We start from the raw sequence: 21436 nt of genomic DNA on the forward strand, positions 1-21436 counted from the left end.
TCTCATTTAATTTTAACCTGGCTCTCTAACTCGAAACCAGAAATACAGTTCCTACTTGCCAACCTCATGGCGAGCGGATTAAGTGAGGATAGATGGCTGTTATGCAGTACAGCAGTAATATGTAATTAGGCGAGTGTGAAACGCGGTGTGGGAAGTTTATTGCGATGGTAAAAAGGGAAATGCAATGCCAAAAGGATCCACAAAGAAGCCATTAATGGAGCAACAACAAAGAATACTGTGGAAGAAAATGGTCGCCGACAACATCACCGTTGCGGGCACCATCACGGAGGAGATGATCCTGGAAAACGCGATGGAGGATGGAGAAGGACTGGACGGAGCAGCGACGGAGATGTTGATCGAAGGCACCTAGTGGCGGCGATGACACCTGAATCTTCTTCTCTGACCTTCGAAGAACACATACGGCGTCTAGAGTAGGATCCTGTTGGGTTGGGGTGTTATCCGGTTCGGGTCGGGTCATTTTTTACCTGGACCCTGTCAATAGAAAAAGGAAAAAGATTTAAAAATTACACCGACGCTCATTTGTTATCCTTACATTCACCACATATATCATCGACTTAAAATCGTCCATTATCAAATGCATGCCATACTGCCCATACATATCAAAAGCACCACCATGACTATTTTTTCATCAGCTTCGGTTCCAGTGATGACTTCCACTCAACATGCCCCTTCTAACTCAAAGCGACACACTGCAAATTTTCCTCCTAGCATTTGGCACGATACTTTCCTCAAATATGCTGATTTTGAATCCGTCGTATGTTATTTAATTTTGTATATGCACATACATACATGTATCATGAGATAAATATAAGTAGCTATACATACCTTCTCAAGTTTTTTTTTTCTTTTTCTTTTTAACTTTTAAACTCAGGAAATATTTAATCGGGCTAAAACTGTATGTATCAACTTCTATGAACGATAATTTTATTATATATATATATAAAATATTATATTGTTTAGTTTGATGTGTTTTGAAAATGCATGGGTTCCACGTGTTTAGTTGCGTCAATATTTTTTGTTGGAGGATAAAAGCAATATATATAAAATGTATCCTAATTAACCATTATTTTAAGTAAAAATTTGAGTTATATATGCATCCACATGGACATTTTGATTCATGTAAACTATTGCAGGATGCAGCGAATGAAAACATGACGCAACAAATTGAAATATGTAAAGAGGAAGTGAAGAAGATTTTTCTTTCTTCAACCAATATCTCACAAAAATTAAATATTATCGATTCAATGCAACGATTGAGTATATCTTATCATTTTGAACGTGAGATTAATGAAGCATTAGAACAAATTCAAAATATTTTCATCAACAATGCACTCAACATAGAAGAAGGTGATCTACACTTTGGATTACTCTTTCGTTTGCTTAGACAAAAAGGATATCACATTTTATCAGGTATATATTTATATATTTATTTGTTAGAAATATAATTATTTATGTGTTTTTTCTATAAAATTTTTTATAAAAATAGTGTATCATAACATGATATTAAGATTACTAAAATAAAAATTATTTTTAATAGTAATAATATAATAGTCACTGTATATTTTATTTAATTATATTTTTGCATCAATTATATACTTTTTGTTATTATTATATATTATAATAATAATTATATACCTTTTTTGGTCATCAAACCTCTTCACCAGTAATTATATAATTATCGCTAAAATCTTTTAACGATTAAACATAAAACGATTAATATCTAATTGTTAGTAAACATTAGCAACTATTTTTATTGCCGTTAAAATAAAAATAAATGATCGATAAAAATAATTTTTTTAGTAGTATAACTTCTATGACTTAAAAATTTAGACTTCAATTTCCTATTGAGTAAAAATTTTTTTTAGCATAAGTAAAGTAAAAAAAATATTTATATAAAAATTTATGTAAACTCAAAAAAAAAAAAAAAACTCTTACATGACAAAGACATATTAAAAATAATATGACCATTTATATATTTTTTTATCAATTTAACTTTTTTAAAAAAAGTAATATCATGACATTACTGGCTTCTATTTACACTGTACACTGCCTATGTTACACAGATATATAATAATGTTTGTGATTAATTTACATAGATATATTCAACAAATTCAAGAACAATAAAGGAAAGTTCAATGAGACCATTACTGAAGATGTTCAAGGATTATGGAACTTATATGAAGCAGCACAATTAAGTGTTCATGGAGAAGATTTACTAGATGAAGCACGTGATTTTACATACACTAACCTCAAGTCCATGATCACCAATAATAAGTTGAGCACATATCTTGCTAAGCAAATTGATCAGAGCTTAATGCTACCTTTTCACAAGGGAGTTGCAAGAATAGCGGCAAGATGTTATATGTCTTTCTATGAAGAGGATCCTTCTCACAACAAAGTTCTTTTAACTTTTGCAAAATTAGATTTTAATGTTTTACAGAAAATGCATCAAAAAGAACTTGGAAATATTACCAGGTACGTACTTAATTAAGTGACATAACTTTACATATGAGTATATAACCAAGTAGTAGTATTTCTTATCTTTCTCTTTCTTTTTTCTTTTTTCTTTTTTTGGTTATGATAAATACTCCTACATTTGCTTTCTTGGACTAGGCAACAAATGCTCCTTCTCAAAAGAATAATGACAAAATAAAAATGATTTGAAGCTGAAGTCCAACAGTGTAATAGGCTTTATATTGTTATCTATAATTTGTTTACTAATACTTTCTTAGAAAATGGTGCTTTATGGCGTAATTTTAAAATTTTCTTTAGTTGTTTGTGTTTAGAGATAATTTAAAAAATAAAAAATATTGAGAACAAAAATATAAAAAATATAACATAAAATTATAAATAAATTTTATTAATCATAATATATTAGAATGTATACATAATAAGTAGACGTTATTATGCTAATGTTGATCGTAGTTAAAAATATTTTAAATAATTTATTTAAGAGAATATATATATATATATATATATATATATATATATATATATATATATATATATATATATATATGAGATGGAGTAATAATAACAAAACTTTACTAATAAACATGTACTAAATATTTTTAAGTAGATCAAATGGTATTCACTTTGAATATTTATAACTGAATATTATTATTATATTTTTAATATAGATATTAATTATATTTAATTGTTATTTTTTAATTCAATTGAGTAATAATAAGTATTAAATTTAATTGCACGATTAAATTTTAGTATCATTTTATATAAAAATTCATTATTTTTTATATTATAAAAGTTGTCATTTATGTAAATTCATGATCCGATTATGAATAATAATATGGCCTAAATTCATTCTATAATAAACATGCATAATTTTTATATAATATAAATAGATTGAGATTTTTGGGATAACAAAAACTGTGTAAAGAAATAGCAATGCTAGCTAGACCAATGCCTAAAAAATAAAAACGAAAACAAAATTACTAGAAAACTTATGTTAGAGATGCCATGCAATGATGCAAATATAGAAGGTAAAAAAATATCAAAAAAAAAAATAGAAAGTGAAAAAAAGTCTATACCCAATAGAAAAAAGGTGAATGCTATAGTGTCTAAAAAGTGGTATCTATTTATTAAAAAATATTAAAAAATAATATTTAATTTAAAAAATATAACAATAAATAATTTTTAAAAAATCAAAATTTACTGCAAAAGATAAATTAGACAAAATTTAGATACTAACTTATAGACACCATAAAATTGACCTAAAAAAAAAATAGGTAAAAAATAACTATGGCCTTAATTAAACAGCAGAGTTGACTGTCTTTAAAAAGCTACACCAAGTTTCAATTTTAGTTAAAACTGGAATATGGTTTAAAAACCTCATAATGTGAGTGGTGTGAGTAGTGTAGTGACAAAAAAAGGTTTAAAAGGTAATCGATGAAATTGACAAAATAAAAGGTAAAAAATAGATGAAATATCATAATTAAAAAATAAAAATCAGCATGAACCCATTTTCTATCAACCAACATTATGACTTAACATTGAATCATTATTATATTATTAATTGCAGGTGGTGGAAAAAATCAGATTTTGCAACTAAAGTTCCTTATGCTAGAGAAAGGGTGGTTGAGGCATACCTTTGGCCATTTTCTATGTCTTCAGAGCCTAAACATAGCACTCATAGAAGGATTGTGGGCAAAATGACTGCATGTATGTGTCTTCTTGATGATACTTATGATGCTTATGGCACAGTTGAAGAACTTGAGCTCTTCACAGAGGCAATCAAAAGGTAAACCAAAAAGGAAAAAAAAGTTATCTTCACTTAATAAAAAAATGACTTAAAAAAATATTCTTATTTGCTGAAATTCTAATTTATATTAGCAATCCTCAAACAACAACAAAACTTATTAACTTTCTTATGTTATTTTGATTTTCAGATGGAATATTAATCCGATCAAATCTCTTCCAACATGTTTCAAAGTGGTCTTTAACGCAGTTTCAGAAGTGGTGGATGAAATTGAATCAGCACTAGTAGATGCGAAAAAATCAACCCTAGTATTGAAAAATGTTAAACAAGCGGTAGGTTTAAAGCTAGTGCTAATTTTGTATCCATAGTGAAAAAAAATAATGCTTTAGTAATTAACCTCCACTTTAGTTAATTAATCATCATTATAATTGTTGTATATACGTGCAGTTTCTAAATTTGGCAGAAGCATACTTGTTGGAAGCAAAATGGTGCAATGAGGATTATGTTCCGACATATGATGAATACAAGGATAATGGAGCTATATCTTCTTCATTGCCACTTCACATAGTAGCATTTGTTGGTCTTGGTGAATTTGCAACCAAAGAAGTCTTTGATTGGATTTTTAGCGATCCAACAACAATCATAAAAGCTGTATCACTTGTTGGCAGACTCAAGGATGATCTGGCTTCACATAAGGTTAATTATTTCTCACTAATAATAATATATCATATCCTTTTCTCTATCAAATTTATCATTAAAATTTCTAATCGTTAATTGTTTTACAAGTTATAATTTCGGATTTGGTTAATTTATTTGTAGTTTGAGCGGGAAAGAGATCATGTTGCTTCAGCAGTTGAATGCTGCATGAAACAATATGGAATTTCACAAGAAGAGACATACAAACTCATTCAAAAGGAAATCAAAGATTTTTGGAAGGATATAAATGAAGTGTGCCTCAATCCAAATAATCATATCCCAAAGGCAGTGCTTGAATGTATTGTTAATTTGGGACGTATATCTGAGTTTACATATGCAAATTTTCAAGACAGATTCACAAACGGAGAGTTTATGAAAGAACGTGTTTCTGAGCTACTTTTAGATCCCATCACTATCTACTAGAGTTTTATAAATTATACACAAAATGCTGCTGAAGATGTATTTGAAATAGGGGGTGAGGCTATATACATAGTAGTCGTCCTAAATCTTGTATATTGAATAATTATATAATAATTATCTGTTATTTTTATATTGAATAAAGATATATTATAATGTATTTTTCATGACTTCATGTCATTGTAATTCGTATTAAATAATTTATCTTATAATTTTTTATTAAAAAAAATACGCTGAAAATTGTTGAATTTATGGTGAGATTATAGAAATAATCCACCGATAAATTTATTATTGTCGAATTTAAGCCGACGATAATATTTTCACCGATAACTATTTACTACCGAATTACTAAATTTGATTGTAATTATTGGTAAATTCTGCAAAGAGTGTGACAAAATAAAAGTTAATAACTTTGGTGCCAAAATTTGGAGCTTGCGTACCGTTAGATTTTATCCTAGTAAATTCGATGATAAGTTCAAATAATTTTTAAATTTTTTAAAATTTTTTTTAGCATAATTAGCAGTCAAATCTTAATTAATGACAATCAAATAAAGATTTTATTAAACACAGTCAGTTATATATACAATGTAAAATATAAAGTGTACGTACAAAACAAAAAATCTAATAAATAAGATATAATCAAATAAAGTAGAAGAAAATCTTAAGAATTATGGATCCTAATAGTTGTTGTTGTCAACGTCATTCCACTGGTCTTGTTGAGGCGGTGGTCTAGCAGTGATGTCGGTATCCCTCTAGTAGCGCCATTGTCACCAGTGCGCATTTGCTTCTAGTACACTGCCATTTGTTACTCCATCCACTGATTTCGCTACTGCAATTGGCTAATATAAACTCCAGCCTAAAGGAATCTTGTCTGGTACGCGTGCGAGGATCACGTTATACCTCTCCTCGACCTACTGTAGTTGCTGAGCCTGTTGGTGAAGGCTCTAGGTGAGATTCTGCACCTGTTCTCTCAAATCGATATTATTGTCCTCAAGATCGGCAGGACTGGTGATAGAGGTGGACGAATCCGTCAATGTGAAAGTGCAGAGGTTGCTGGTAAAGAACGGGTTTGTCTTTAGTAAGCTCAAGTCTTTTGAGCTTTTCTGATGTGCACACTAAACTATTTACAAATATGACCCATATGGGATTTAATAATAATAATTATTATTTTATATTTACCCCAAATATTTTTTAAATTCATGAGGGATTGGAGAAACCTAATTTCTTTACCTGTAATCTCATTGCCTCTCTATCCACTAAACCACCACAATCTACTCCACGCTTCTCTGATCTCTGTCGTCGCCGTGCATTCCAGCACTTGCTGCTGGTCTCAGTCCTTCTCCCGGCGTCGTTCTCACCCTCTCTCTCTTCTCAGCCCAGCATCTCGTTGTCTCATTCATTCTCAATATCTCTCTTTTCTCTTCGCGTCGTCTTCAGCCTCAGAGTGGTGGTGTGGGTCTCAGCGAGTCAGCATCGTCGTCAACGCCGTGGTGCTCCGTCTGCCCCTTCATCGCTCTACTTCCAGAGTTCCAATGTATTTGTTCAGCTTTTTTTTTGTATGAATTTGCTTTATTGATTTTATTTAATTATTTTTTTACTTTGTTTATGTGTTTGTTCGATTTTTTTTGTTCTGTTTATGAGTGTTAAAATATCTTGAATTCTATTTTTATGATTCTGTTTTCAAGATCTGTGTTTATGATTTTGTTTGTGATTTTCAAATTTTATTTTTGTTCTGTTTTGTTTTGCTACTGCAATTTGATTTTTTTTTACTGTTTGTAAATTCAGTAGTTAGTACTATGATTCTGTTTGCAAATTCAGTGGTCACTACTAATTTGTTGGTTAGTTTTGATTATTTGATTATGAATTCTAATTAAAGGATGCTGAATATGTTTGCAAATGCCAGAGATTTAAAGGAGCATTCAGTAGCTACAGCGCACACTGAAGGCAAGAACAGAACCTTTTTGCTGCTTGAGTTTTTATTTTGGCATGTTGAACATACTTTGTGAGGCAAGAAAAGATTTTTTATTGATTGGTATAGCATAAACCCATCACAAGCTAAAATCATTCAGAAGGCTATAGAATAATGTGGATGCATGGCCATGATGTTTGATTTTTTTTAATCTTATGATAGTTTCTATTTAAATGCAGGTACCCGCCAAATGAGAATGTTGAGAGAGCCATGGATGTTCTTATGCACAAGAGATTGCTGCATTTGGCTTACGATCCTGTTAATAGGCTTGCAATTGAATTCATGCTTTAGTGGTGTTATTTAGTTTAGAATAAGGCATTGCATATGAAACAGTTTGGCATATAGTTATTGTTTGACCATACTGTCTTCTTTTATAAGATTTGATGCTGGTGTAGTTTGGATGAAGTATGATGTATCATTGATATTTTCTTTTTCGAATTACTTTTAAGTAGTTTTTTCATACATTAAATTGTTACCGTTGAATGAATAATTTATTTTAGACTTTTAGGTAATCGTATTGTAAGTCTTCAACATTGCTTTATATTGAATCCTTCATGGAGTCTAACGGATGAAAAATTGATGAACAAACCTAACCATTCTTTTTATACTTACAATATACAGTTTTATATGATTTTTTTTTGTTTTGATCTTACAACCTACACCATATCAAGAAAATTTTGGTTAATGTTTTACCTCCAATTCAGCCACCAAAACTTTATGCCATGCTAAATCACCATTCAAATCAATTATGCAATAATCAAAATTTATTGAATTCAATGATACGCATAACATCATAAACAACCAATTCAACATAATAAAAAATGAAAAATAGAATGGAAAAATCATCTAGGTTCACTAATAATAAAACTGAACTCTTTAACTCAAATAAAATAAATAAAATTATTCAATAAAATAACAATTGAGACATTCTTTCATCCATTTTCTTAGTACATCAAAAGACTAGCAACCATCAATTTACACCGAGCTTCCACTTTGCAACTGACTAGCTAATTGAATTTAATTACAATTAAAATAAGTTACACAAACAACATACATAATCAATCCTCTAACTCAGTTAATCAAAGGAACAATCAATCCACCATCTGGTAGGTATTAAATTAAATTTTTATTTATAAAAAAAATAGTGACAACTACATTTCTTTTCAAGAATTACACAAGGATTATGTTCCCATTTATACATCATCATGTATGGCGGGTTCATCACTCCCTCGATTGGATTCTCCGTGATCAAATCCAAAAGTAGTTTACCTACTCATGTTGGTTCGCTGCACCAACTGTACTAAGGCTTGAATCTGACATTGGTGGTCGAAATTCAAGCTCCAACTGTGCCAAAAGTTTATTAGTAGAATGAAACAAAAGTATGCCAAAAGGTTTCATGACCACCTGCTCCCAATCTCCATTGGTGAATGAAAGTTCACTCTTGATTATGATGCCTCTATTGTCATTAGGACTTAACTTAGATTCACCAAATTAAAAGTTTAATAGACCTAAATCACACAAAAGTAAAAACAAGCCAATAAGTCAAAATGAGAGAATCCTGAACCAAGCTTAATGTTCATGCATTTAGTTATTTTTCTTAGTTCTCTGAATAGTAAGAAGCATTTGGGACAAAATGGTAGATTGATATATTAAATGGTAAGAGGGGACATATTTCAAGAGTAGTGGACTTTTAAATTTCCATGGCAAGGCTCTAAGGAGTTGACCAAAATAGTTTTGTTGTCATATTTGTCTGTTCAGATTTAACTATTGAAACAAGGCAGGTAGGTAACCATGAAAATTTATAATTTATTCTAGCACAAAGGAAAAAAATTCTAAACTAAAGATAGGAATGAAGAAGCTTATCTCCTTAATTTTCCAGCAAAACAATGAACCAAAAGACCTCCACATGATGGACTTTGGCTTCCTCAGTGGAATCAAATTAAAACATCAATTGAAGTTTTGATTTAAATTAACATCATGTTTGCTAGCAACTATCTCTAGTTTTCGCTAAAATAATTATATAATTTAGTATGATGCTACCTTGGAAGGACTACAATTTAGTTCATTAAGAAGTTTGAGCAAAATCACAATAAAGTAATTAACGTCTTCTACAAACAATAGAATCATAATGAAAAAAACAACAAAATTGCAACCCATGAAGCCCCTTTTGATATCCACATAATCAGAAATTGAATGCAAGTACTCTGTGATTTTGTTGAATTTACTTTTCATGTTATAATCATTACAGTCTTGAGTGTAGTTCTAGTGAGATCTGACAAGTGATTTCTCAGAAATTGACATTGTAAAAATTCTAACAAAATTCAAAGAGGAGCTCGAAACCACCAACAGGGCGTCAATGACCACAGTAACACATGGTTATCCCCATCCGTGTCTTCTTGTCACCTAAACCATATAATCTTGCTCTTTCCCTTCACCGTTGTCCTCGACAATATCGGTGTCATGGCCTTCTTGGCGCTAATCTTGGTAATGCCGGCATTCGGAATGATGTTGCCGGCATTCGTCCAAGGAAGTGTTTTCTAGATGAGCACATAGGGGTAGAGTAGGGTTTCATTTTAGTCAGCCTTACCCAGATTAGCAGACAGAGGCAGGGAGGGTTTCGTTTTACTCTAAGGAAGAGGAGGAATCTTTTTAGAATTTTGAAATATATCATGTCCTTTGATTTAATTTTTAAAAAATTTTAAATTAATATCATCTCAACCGTTGAATTTTTTTTAACATAATCCAATGATCTTAATTACATGGTACATCAGATGTGCCCAAAATACTTGGGCTGATTTTAGACGGACCCGTAAAGAACTACCCCAACTCATAGAAGCGATTCTTGTACAACTTAAATACGGTATCGCACCAAACCATATTAGGATCGACAAGACGACAACTGAGGCAACAGAACTATTGCTGTCCTGGGCAGTAATAATTCTGTTCATGAGCGACCTTGTGCAAACTTAATTTGCTCCTAGCATTTGGCAGGATATTTTCCTTCACTATGCTGATTCACAATCAATTTGGAGTGAATTATGAATTTATGATCCATTGACACCTCCGCCATCACCATATCCTCTACTATAACCTTCTCTTTTCATTCTTCCTCCTATTTTGCTTCTATTTCCTCCAAGACTACCTCTTAAATTTTCTCTGAAACCACTTTGAAGACTGTATTGAACTACATATATCTGAGCAAATTGATCTAGTTTCCATACTTTCCTGAGCAAGAAGCAATGCCGCTAATTCTGCAACTGTTATACTCATTGGTCTTGACACTAGAACAATAATCAAAGATCCATATTCTGTAATTAATCCATGCAAAATTGTATATGGACTTTGTTAGGTAGATAATGACTTTTGTGAACAATGTGAACAATGGATTCTAAAATTGGCCCAATAAAATAAAAAATACACTATATTCCTAAAGTATTTACCTAAATCTTAATATTAGAATAACTATCTGCACACCTAGTAAATTAAACATCCGATATATTCATTATTTACATTGTTTAATACTTTCATTATCTACCAATACTTTTTCATTCCATTAACATGATCATCTTCACTAACTTGTTCTCCTACTGAGATTAACAAATCAATAGTCTTGACATGACAGGGAAAAAATGTGCCTCTAACCTCTTCCAAATTGAAAAAGTGAAAAGGCATACAACCATTCTTGTGGTGGAAGGATTTGTCATCGAAGCCAACAACCATGATTTGAATAAAGCATCTTGTTGTTTTAACTTCGAATATTTAGGATTCACAACGCCACTTAGTTTAATTGTTCTAGTTATGTGTTTTACAAGATCATGCCCTTTAATGGTGAATTTTATTTATCTTTCCATTGTAGAAAGTAGTCTCCATCTAACTTCATTGAAATTGGATTTTCTGTGAAGCTTGATTGAGCTGTGAAGGCCATGCTTTCAAACAAGATTATGAAAACTAAACTAATTGAACTAAAGGTTTAGTTAAAATTTATGTAAGGTTGAATCAAATATAATAAAGTAATATATTTATATATAATATATATAATTTTTAATTTGTTGTGTTTTATTATTTTAAATTGGTTAATTGCTACAAACGGAATCAATTCAATCAATTTATCTTTTTTTTGGACAAATTTTCCTATTTCTTTACCAGTTTACTAATAACTGCTGACTTAGCATAGACATAAACATTCTTGCTTCTAACTCACTCTTTCTAGTTTTGACTGCACTACATTTTTTTAGGTAGCGTTTGTTTTTGGAGGCAAGATATAGAGATATGGACAATACATTTTTAAAAAGTGTTTGAAAGCAGAGACATGGACATTGAACACATGGTCTCTAAAACAATTTTTTATACTTTTGTGTCCACTCTTTTACACAGGACAATGATGGACACGGAATTTAAAAGAGTGGATACAGACTTTATTATTATCCCTTTTTATTTTTTCTATTCCATTGTTTTCAATGAGGTACTTTCTTCTTCCTACTCTTTCCTTCTTATCGTTTTTACTTCAATACCATTTTAATCTTGTATTATATTATTTGATTTGTAATAAAAATAATAATAAAAATAATTAATCTTAAAATTTTTAAAAGATAAATATTATCAAAAGTAAAATTAATCTTTTAAAATACTAAAAATTAATTTATAAATTGTAATTGATTTTATATAATTTAAAGAAAAATCAGTTTTTGAAAAGAAAAATAAGTTTTTAGATAAAAAAAATTGATTTTCTAAATAAAAAAATATTTTTATGTGCAAAAATTAATTTTCTTTTCATGTAAAAACGGATTCTTTTTTAAAATTGATTTTTTATTTAAAATTAATTTGGCTTATTAACCTAAACAAAAAAATTTATTAATCAAACTCAGATTTATTTTTTATTAATCTTAACAATATGTATTCTTATATATTAATAATAAATTTAAAAATAAAATAATTATATTTATAAATTTTATTTTAATATAAATATTATTATATAGTTTTTATTAAAATTTTTTGCCTCTCTAAACATTTTTTTCAAATTTCGTCTGTACTTTTACATACTCTCATTTTCTATTAAATTAGTTTATACTTGATGTAAAAAATTTAGAATTACATAACTATTTTAGTCATTTTATATAATATTTTAGTCTTGTCTATATAAACATTGCATTAATATCTTATATATCATATCTAAATATAATACCCAAAAAATAATTTTTAGTACCTTTATTCTATTATTTCTGCTCATATCATACTCTGTCTTGTCTTTCAAAACAAACACAACTTTACTGATTATTCTCATATACACTATCCTGACACAACGTAATTATTTACCTTAACTTGTTGAATTGGTGACTTGTTGTACCGTGTACCTATTTTATTTGTAATTGATGAGAAAAAAAAAAATTGGAACTATAACAAACACGTGATGAGGTAGGTATTCATGAATATCCGGGGATCAAGATTCACATGAATGTTAAAATTTTGAATGAGATATAACGGATTGAAAATTGCAGTTATTGATGATGAGATTAATTCAGGAAAGGAAACTAATTTATGATAATCATGTTAAAAATTATAAAAATGTATATTTGTATTTTAACATGTATTTTATATTGATAGTTTGTTCTTATAGTTAAAAAACATGTTAAAAAATTAATAAATTTTATGATTTATAGCCATCAATTAGTCATTATTAACTTTTTTAATGATATAAAATTACATCTAATAATATAAAATTATTTATTTTTTTTTATTAATTAAGTACTAACTAAATTTTAATAAAAATATTGGCATCTAGACTTTCTTATATTGAAATACAAAATGTATAATAACAATGAGTTAAACAACACACAAAATATATATATAAAAGGATGGGGTCGTGGATGAGCTGAGACAGAGGAGAGACATATGGAGGTTTAACTGGGTGAATAATAGAGGGATGGAGTCGTGGATGATGGTTATAATTTGAAAAATAAGTATAGATGCTACAGGGTTGGAGGGTCAGTTACCGTTATTATCGGAGATTTATTAGGATTGTGTTTTGTCTTTTCTTTTTCTTTCTTTTATTAGCATTGCAATAAAGATCCATGTTGATTTAAATTTGATTTTTAATTTTTCTTTTATTTAAATAAATTAAATAAAAAAATAAAAGAACTATTAGAGGAATAATTTTATTTAAGATTATTTTTAAATTTTTTTAAGCAGAAATTTTTTTTTTAATAAAGTTGTAACTTTATCACTATTTTTGTCATGGTGTCTGTCATCATGTTTGTATATTTTATAATCAAACAAAAGTCAATACGCCAATTATATTGTGAACTATCTAAGTTAATTAGTCACTAGCCTAACCAATAGTCAGTCACTCATGTAACTTAGTTAGCTTCTCTACAATATAATTGATTAGTTAGTTAGAGTATCCTTCCCTCACTAAACAGTTAGAACCTTGTGTTATGTACATGTATATATATCCCATTTGTAATCGAATTAATCAATGAAATTACTCATTTTTTCTCTGCATCTGCATATAATAACATAGTATCAGAAGTGAATTCTCTTCACAATTCCGCTATACTTTCCTTCTCATTGTGATTTTTCGGGAAAATTTTCTGATTTTCTCGCCTCAATTTTCTTCTCTTTCCTTTCCTTTTCGAGCTGCTTGCTTCACTGATTCCGATCAAGATGTTCACAATCTCTGAATCAAATTCCTCTCAAGGCAACTCGAATTCTCCGGCACAGTCTTCGCCGATTCCCGAGTCTTATTCACTTTAGTCCGGCGATTATCCAAGACTCGTGCTTGTTTCTCAGCCGCTCCAAGAAGACAATTATGCTTCGTGGTGCAGATGGATGTGTCTTGCGTTGAGTGGCAAACGCAAGATTGACTTCATTGATGGTTCTTTGCAGAAACCAGATCCAAATGTTCATCCCGTGCTTGCATAATCTTGGCAATGCACCAACGACATCGTCACGACGTAGTTGCTAAACTCGATCTCCAAGGACACTGCTGCAAGCGTGATCTACGCGGGTTCAGCCGCTCTCCTTTAGCAGGACTTGGAGACTCATTTCTCTCAAAGCAATGCACCTCACATCTTTGAGCTTAAACGATCTCTCATGTCACTGACCCAAGGCGCTCTCTCTGTTTCACAATACTTCACGAAGTTGAAGATCCTTTAGGAAGAACTGAATACCTTCAAGCCTCTGGTCTCGTGCTCCTGCGGCGGTGTCAAATCGATTCAAACCTACCTCGATCAAGAATATGTCATGCTGTTCCTCATGGGGCTCAATAAAAATTTGGCAAATGTTAGAAGCCAAATTTTGTTATCAGATCCCCTCCCTTCAATTGATAAAGTTTTCTCTCTGGTCTTGCAAGAAGAGAAACAACGGGCACTTACTTCTCCTCAACCTAGCCAACACATGGCATTCGCAGTCAAGTAGTCTCTGAAGTTCTCTATGCACCAAAATTCAAAGCCAAAGGGTAAGAAAGATCGTCCAACTTGCTCTCACTGTGGACTCATGGGACACACTAAAGATAAGTGTTATCACCTTCATGGCTATCCACCAGGCTATCTGCAAAACAAGACTCCCAAGCCTCAGGTGCATCATGTAGCTCAAGTGAATCATGCTAAAGAAGTGCAAGATTCATCACTCACATATCCCTTCTCTCTCACGGCAGCTCAATACAACCAATTGATGGCTCTTCTTCAACCACAGTAAGCTGTTCAAAACATTGAACCTGAGATATGTGCAGGTGAAGTGTTCTCTTCTTGTTACTGAACCAAAAGGCAGTTCCAAGTACCTGGATTGTTAATTCAGGTGCTACCACTCATATCACCAACTCCTTTAATTCTTTAATTGACCCAAAATAATTATCTAACCACTTTGTTTCTTTACCTGATCATACCAAAATTCGTGCATTAGCCATTGGTAATGTTGTCCTCAACCCCTCTTTAACACTTTTTAATTTCATATTCATTCTATCCTATAGAGTTAATTTGATTTCGGTTAGTTCCCTTCTAAAATTGTCAAATTGTAGTGTCCATTTTTCTGACCTATCATTTGTGATACAGGACAAGAACTCCAAGCAGGTGATTGGCAGAGGTGATGAAGTTGATGATCTGTTTGTTCTGCAATCACCACCCTTAATGCATGCTCCTTCTTTTGATGTTGATAATTGTCATTTAGTTTCTTCTGTTAGTAGCTCTACTTGACATGCAATATTAGGTCATACGTCTGAAAAAGTCTTCAATATGTTGAATTCTATTTTGTCTTTAACACCCTTAAAATTCAATCACTCCAATTGTGATGTGTGTCAATTAGCCAAACTTAGGCGTTTATCCTTTCAATCAAATAATACCTTTTGTCCTGCCATTTTTTATTTGGTTCATTGTGACATTTGGGGGCTTATCGTGTCCCTACATATAATAGTATGAGGTTTTTTCTTACTCTTATGAATGATCACTCTAGATTCACATGGACCTTCTTGTTGAAACATAAATCTGATGCTGCTAATACTTTTATCAATTTCTTCAATATTGTTGAGACTCAACTTAAGACCAGGGTGAAGCAAATGCGATCAGACAATGCAGGTAAACTTTTCCTCACCGAATACCTCAATTCGAAAGGGATAGTGCATCAATTCTCATGTGTCAAAAGGCTTGAGCAGAACTCTGCAGTCGAACAAAAACATCAGCATTTACTCAATGTGGCTCGGGCTCTATTCTTCCAATCTAAGGCTCACAATTGAATTTTGGGGCGAATGTGTTCTGACTATCACATTTCTAATCAATAGATTGCCAAGTCCAGCCCTTCAATATAGCTCATCGTATGAGAAGTTATTCTCTAAACAGCCGGACTACCATTTTTTACGGGTCTTTGGTTGTCTAGCTCATGCTTCCACCCTCATTTCCAAATGACACAAATTCTCTCCACATGTAGTGCGGTCAGTTTTCATTGGATATGCTTCTGGCTACAAGGGATATAAGCTCTATGATCCAATCGCTAAGAAGATTTTTATCTCGAGGGACGTTACCTTTGTGGAGTCCGAGTTTCCATTTCAACAATCCTCTAGGACTTTCAGCACTATTATTGATATCTTTTCTGATGTGGTCATGCCTATTTACCTTTCTGATGTGACACCTAGTTCCTCTTCACCTGCCACCAATGTAAAGCCAAAACTTCAATAAGTCCCAGCTTTATCTCAGGCGATTCCCACCACTGAACCTTACTGAACATCTCGACCATCAAGACCACCTCCGTATCTCAAGGATTATCAATGCCACAATGTTTACAACATGAATTTTAAACATCTCTCTCAATCTCACTGTGCTTTCATTGCCAATGTTGCTGCAATCCCTGAACCTACCTTCTTCCATAAAGTAGTCAAGTTTTCAGAATGGCGAAAAGCAATGGATGAAGAACTCCAGGCCATGGAAGACACAAATACTTGGTCTTTGGTGCCCCTACCTGCTGGCAAATACACCATTGGATGCAGATGGGTCTACAAAGTCAAATGCAAAGCAGATGATTTTGTGGACAGATACAAAGCTAGATTCGTTATAAAAGGATACACCCAACAAGCTGGTATAGACTTCAAGGACACATTCTCATCCATTTATGGCTTGAGACAGGCTTTCCGTCAATGGTTTTGCAAATTCTCTTCAGCTTTGCTTGGTCACCACTTCAAATAATCGAGGCGTGATTACTCCCCTTTCACCTATGGTAATGGCGACCAAACAGTCTATCTCTTTGTATACGTAGACGATATCATTCTGGCCAGTCCATCTAAGGACATGTTGTATAAGGTGCAAAAGTTATTGGAATCGCTCTTCAAATTGAAGGTTCTTGTGATTTGAAGTATTTTTTGGGTTTGGAATTGGCACGATCAGATGAGGGAATTATTCTTAGCCAACGTAAGTACACCCTCAGCATCCTTGAAGACACCAATTTTGCTTAATCTAAGCCTACCTCTTTGTCTATGGAACCCAACCTAAGGCGTAGTAACTCAGATGGGGAGTTGCTCAAGAATCCCGCGAGCTATAGAAGGCTTATAGGGAGATTGATGTGCCTCACTATCTCGGGCCTAGACATCACCTACGCTGTCTCCTCCCTAAGCCAATTTTTGTCCCAATCCCGCACTGCACATCTTTATGCCCTTCATCATTTGCTGCGGTACATCAGAGGCACCGTAGGGCAAGACTTACTTTTTTCGACAAACTCCGAGAAGAGACTAATGGCTTATGTGGATGCAGATTTGGCAGGTTGTCCAAATACTAGACGGAGTATCACTAGATTTTGTGTGTTCATTGGAGATTCTCTTGTTGCATGGCGATCGAAGAAGCAGACCACAGTCTCCAGATCATTCGCAGAATCTGAGTATCGGGCCATGGCAGCAGCTACTGCTGAACTCACATGGTTGAAAGGCCTCTTGTTTGACTTTCAAATTGATGTTCCCTTTTCTATGCTGTTTTGTGACTCTCAATCTACTATTCACATAGCATCCAATCCCACTTTTCATGAGAGAACTAAGCACATAGAAGTGGACTGCCACTTTGTGCGTGAAAAGGTGGATGCGGAGTTTATTAAGCTCATTCATGTTCGGACGCAACATCAACTAGCCGATGTGTTTACCAAGCTAGTGACCCAGCTCAATTCAACAATCTCATTTCCAAATTTGGCATGATAAATCTTTATCTCCAACTTGAGGGGGGGGGGAGATATTATGGACTATCTAAGTTAATTAGTCACTAGTCAATCACTCATGTAACTTAGTTAGCTTTTCTACAATATGAGCGATTAGTTAGTTAGAGTACCCCTCCTTCACTAAATAGTTAAACCCCTGTGTTATGTACATGTATATATATCTCATCTGTAACAAAATTAATTAATAAAATTACTTTTTTTTTCTGCATCTGTATATTGTAATAAATTCTAATGTATGATATTCTTTATTTTGAACTTCAACGGATCGATAAATTCAAAATAATCTTAACGATTAGAAATAAAATTAAACGCTTTCACACAATCCATCTTACACACAATCACCTCAACTACACTTTTCATAATGTCCGATCTTATCATCTTCATGCAATCACTCATCACTACTTGTGGTGCGTATTCAAAGTAAGTAGAGCAATATACATAGTGACTCATATAAAAAGAAAAGTGGTTATCTTATAGTGAAAAATAAGAAAATATACTAATAATATACCAACAATTGAGATATTATTTCACATGATCATTTTTTTCAATTTTAGTAGAGTGGCTGAAAGAAGATATAATTAAAAAGTGCAAGCCACCACGTCACATAAATAATTAAGGTTTTCTTTTTGTGTCCTGTGTCCAAATAATTGTTAGTTTTCTGAGGCTCTTATTGCTTCTTAATTTATTTAGGATTAGATAACTGTTTAATTTTTTATAATTAATATTATTAAATAAGTAACTGGTTCATTGGACATATATATAAATTGTTATGTTTATACTTTTATTGTCTTAAATTAAAATATTATTCTGTTGATTAATTTAATATTTATTTTTGTATTAGTTATTTTTAAAAGTTGAGATTTAATTATTATTAAAATATTAATAAAAATATATGCCTTTCAAAATTTTAATTTTAAATTTTTAAAAATTTTATATTTTTATTAAGTGAAATTAGATTAACCGATTTAAGTTATGATCTACCAATTTTTCTAGAATTGGCACTTGGAACTATAGTTGTCAGAATCGAACCGATAAGATTACTGGGTTACTGGATTACTGGTTCAACCGGTGGGTTATTGATCAAACCAGTTAATCCGGTATAATTAAATAATTATGTAAAATTTAATTATTTTTTTATTATAACTATTTTTATTTTATTTTCATAAAAATAATTATCATTTTCAAATTTTAATATTTTATTAATTAATTTATATTTATTGTATTATTATATTATTATAAGTAAAAACTTACATACAGTTAATTTTTATGTGAAGTTGATATTTAAAAATAGATAATTTGACAAATTTAACTAAATATCATCTAACGATTTTCAACTATCAACTTCATATGAAGATAACTGCATGTGAGTCTTTACCTATTATTATATACTACAAGTATTTATTGAAAAAATAATATTAGTAGATATCATATAATCATGAAAAGAAAAAAGAAATTATGATTAATAATTTTTTATCTTTTTAATATATATATATATATATTAATAAAATTTATAGTTAAATAAAATATAATTGATTTAAAAATTAGTGACTTTAAAATTAAAATCAATTGAATATAAGTAAATAGAAAATTGCTATATGTATTATAATTTGAATATATATTAGTAAGAAACAATGTAGCTTGGTGGTTAGATTGTCTTCCTTGCAACCTTGGTGTGAGCACTTTGAACCCCATGATAGCCATTTTGAAAAATTTTTCAAATCCAAAAACTACACAGCTTTGACACTTGGCACGCTAGAGCTTATGGAGAGCATGGTGGACTTGCAGAACTCAGATGTATCGTAGCTTCGCCTTCAGTTGGGATCAAATGATTCGATCCGGTCCGATTTTTACAGGATTTGGCCGGTTTTAGCCAGTTCATTACAGGTTCAACCAGTTCGTTTCGGTTCTCTGTCTTGAACGGTCCTAACCTCGAACCAGATTGGTATAGGATCCGATTTACCAGTTTTTTTATCAAACTGACCAATTCGGTTCGATTTTGACAACTATACTTAGAACGGCTCCAATAATAGAACATGAAAGAAATTAGCAGTGCACATTAGTGTGAAACTTAGCTTATTGTGGAAATTAACTTTAACATTTCAACTAATATTTTGTTATAATTAATTTGAATTAGTTAAATAGTTAATTTATTTATTTACTTCAATAAATATAAAAAATTTAAATATTATTTTATATATATAGTAATTTGTCAGTCAACAATAAATATTTAAATAAAATTTTAATTTGTCACAGATTAATTTTTGATTTATCTGACTAAATACTGTGCACAAAATAAGACTAATATTTGTTGCCAACCATGGAGGTAGGGGTGGCAAGCCGGGAAGCCCGCCCCGCCCCGCCAGAAGCCCGTCCTTTGGCGGGTTGGCCAGCCCCGCCTAACTGCGGGCTGGCAGGCTGGCAGGCTAAACCCGACAAAGCTCCTTTTTTTTTTACTATTAACTACTAAGTAATATATATAATTTTACAACCATATTAATAAATTTATAATTTCTAATGGCATAAAAAATTATATTTTTTATATTCACAAACATTAAAGTCTTTGTAATTATAAATATCTAATAAATATAATTATAAACCAAATTTTCATTCAAAATATAAGTATAAATATTCTTTTCAAAGCAAAATAAACATAATCCAAAACATAATTATAAATATTGTCTCCAAAATAACATAAACATAATTCAAAACACTCAATTTTTATCTTCATACTTTTGTAAGTTAGGTTGGGAAAAGTTAGATTTTGGCAAAAAAATTTGTAAAAATACCCCCTCACTAAAAAAAACCTTAGTCCGGTGAGAAAGCCCGCCCCGCCCCGCCAAAATCCGCGGTTTAAGCGGTGCGGATTAGGCGGGTTTTTGCTATTTGGTGGTCCCGATTTTCCAGCCCAACCCATCTTTTTTGGCGAGTTACGCGGGCCGACCCGGTGGGTTTAGGCCCATTTGTCACCCCTACATGAAGGGTGTTAAACCGCCCTTTAGTTAATGAATAGCACTTTAGAAATCACATCTATATATTAATTAATGATTGATTCTTAACTCTTTAACATACATTGTCCATTGTCCAGTACCATACATATTTGTTGCGGCCTGCCCAGCTGGTCGCGTGACCGACCCAACCCGACTCGAGAAAACGGGCAACAAAGCACCGCATGCTCAGCCTTTTATCCGGACACCTCATGAGATCCAGCTATTGACAGCTAGAGATTAGGAAAGTTCCAGAAAGGTGAGTCTGCTCTCGCGGGACCCATCTCATTGACAAGGTATAAAAGGGGAGGGACTTACTCCTCTCCCAAGATACGTCACCAAATCTCTTCCTCCAATACCACCTGCTCATCGTCTGACTTGAGCGTCGGAGTGTCATTGCAGGTGGCACCGCCTTTCATCACACGAAGAACCCGCGAAATCGTCTGCCCGCACATC

At 31.8% G+C, this 21436-nt stretch overlaps 2 protein-coding genes across 2 annotated transcripts; both read left to right on the top strand.

The window, feature by feature from the left end:
- The first annotated feature begins 476 nt into the window (after positions 1–476).
- Positions 477–5510, top strand: LOC112708425 (probable terpene synthase 2). The gene is made up of 7 exons (XM_025760581.3): positions 477–775; positions 1155–1431; positions 2118–2496; positions 4061–4279; positions 4428–4569; positions 4685–4933; positions 5057–5510. Exons 1-7 carry the CDS (start codon positions 596–598, stop codon positions 5354–5356), a joined length of 1746 nt encoding a protein of 581 aa, XP_025616366.1. The 5' UTR covers positions 477–595; the 3' UTR covers positions 5357–5510.
- An 11761-nt stretch (positions 5511–17271) lies between these two features.
- Positions 17272–17976, top strand: LOC140174720 (secreted RxLR effector protein 161-like). Its single transcript, XM_072200221.1, has one exon. It carries the CDS (start codon positions 17272–17274, stop codon positions 17974–17976), a length of 705 nt encoding a protein of 234 aa, XP_072056322.1.
- Positions 17977–21436: the final 3460 nt, after the last annotated feature.

Source organism: Arachis hypogaea, chromosome 8 (assembly GCF_003086295.3).
Source record: "Arachis hypogaea cultivar Tifrunner chromosome 8, arahy.Tifrunner.gnm2.J5K5, whole genome shotgun sequence".
NCBI classification, from domain to species: domain Eukaryota; kingdom Viridiplantae; phylum Streptophyta; class Magnoliopsida; order Fabales; family Fabaceae; genus Arachis; species Arachis hypogaea.

What these genes read in the sequence shown, in the direction of transcription:
- LOC112708425 (XM_025760581.3), top strand. Translation starts at nt 596, where the DNA reads ATGCATGCCATACTGCCCATACATATCAAAAGCACCACCATGACTATT. An exon ending in GAACTTGGAAATATTACCAG is followed by an intron (nt 2,497 to 4,060) that starts GTACGTACTTAA and finishes TATTAATTGCAG; the next exon opens with GTGGTGGAAAAAATCAGATT. An exon ending in ATGATCTGGCTTCACATAAG is followed by an intron (nt 4,934 to 5,056) that starts GTTAATTATTTC and finishes ATTTATTTGTAG; the next exon opens with TTTGAGCGGGAAAGAGATCA.
- LOC140174720 (XM_072200221.1), top strand. Translation starts at nt 17,272, where the DNA reads ATGGAACCCAACCTAAGGCGTAGTAACTCAGATGGGGAGTTGCTCAAG.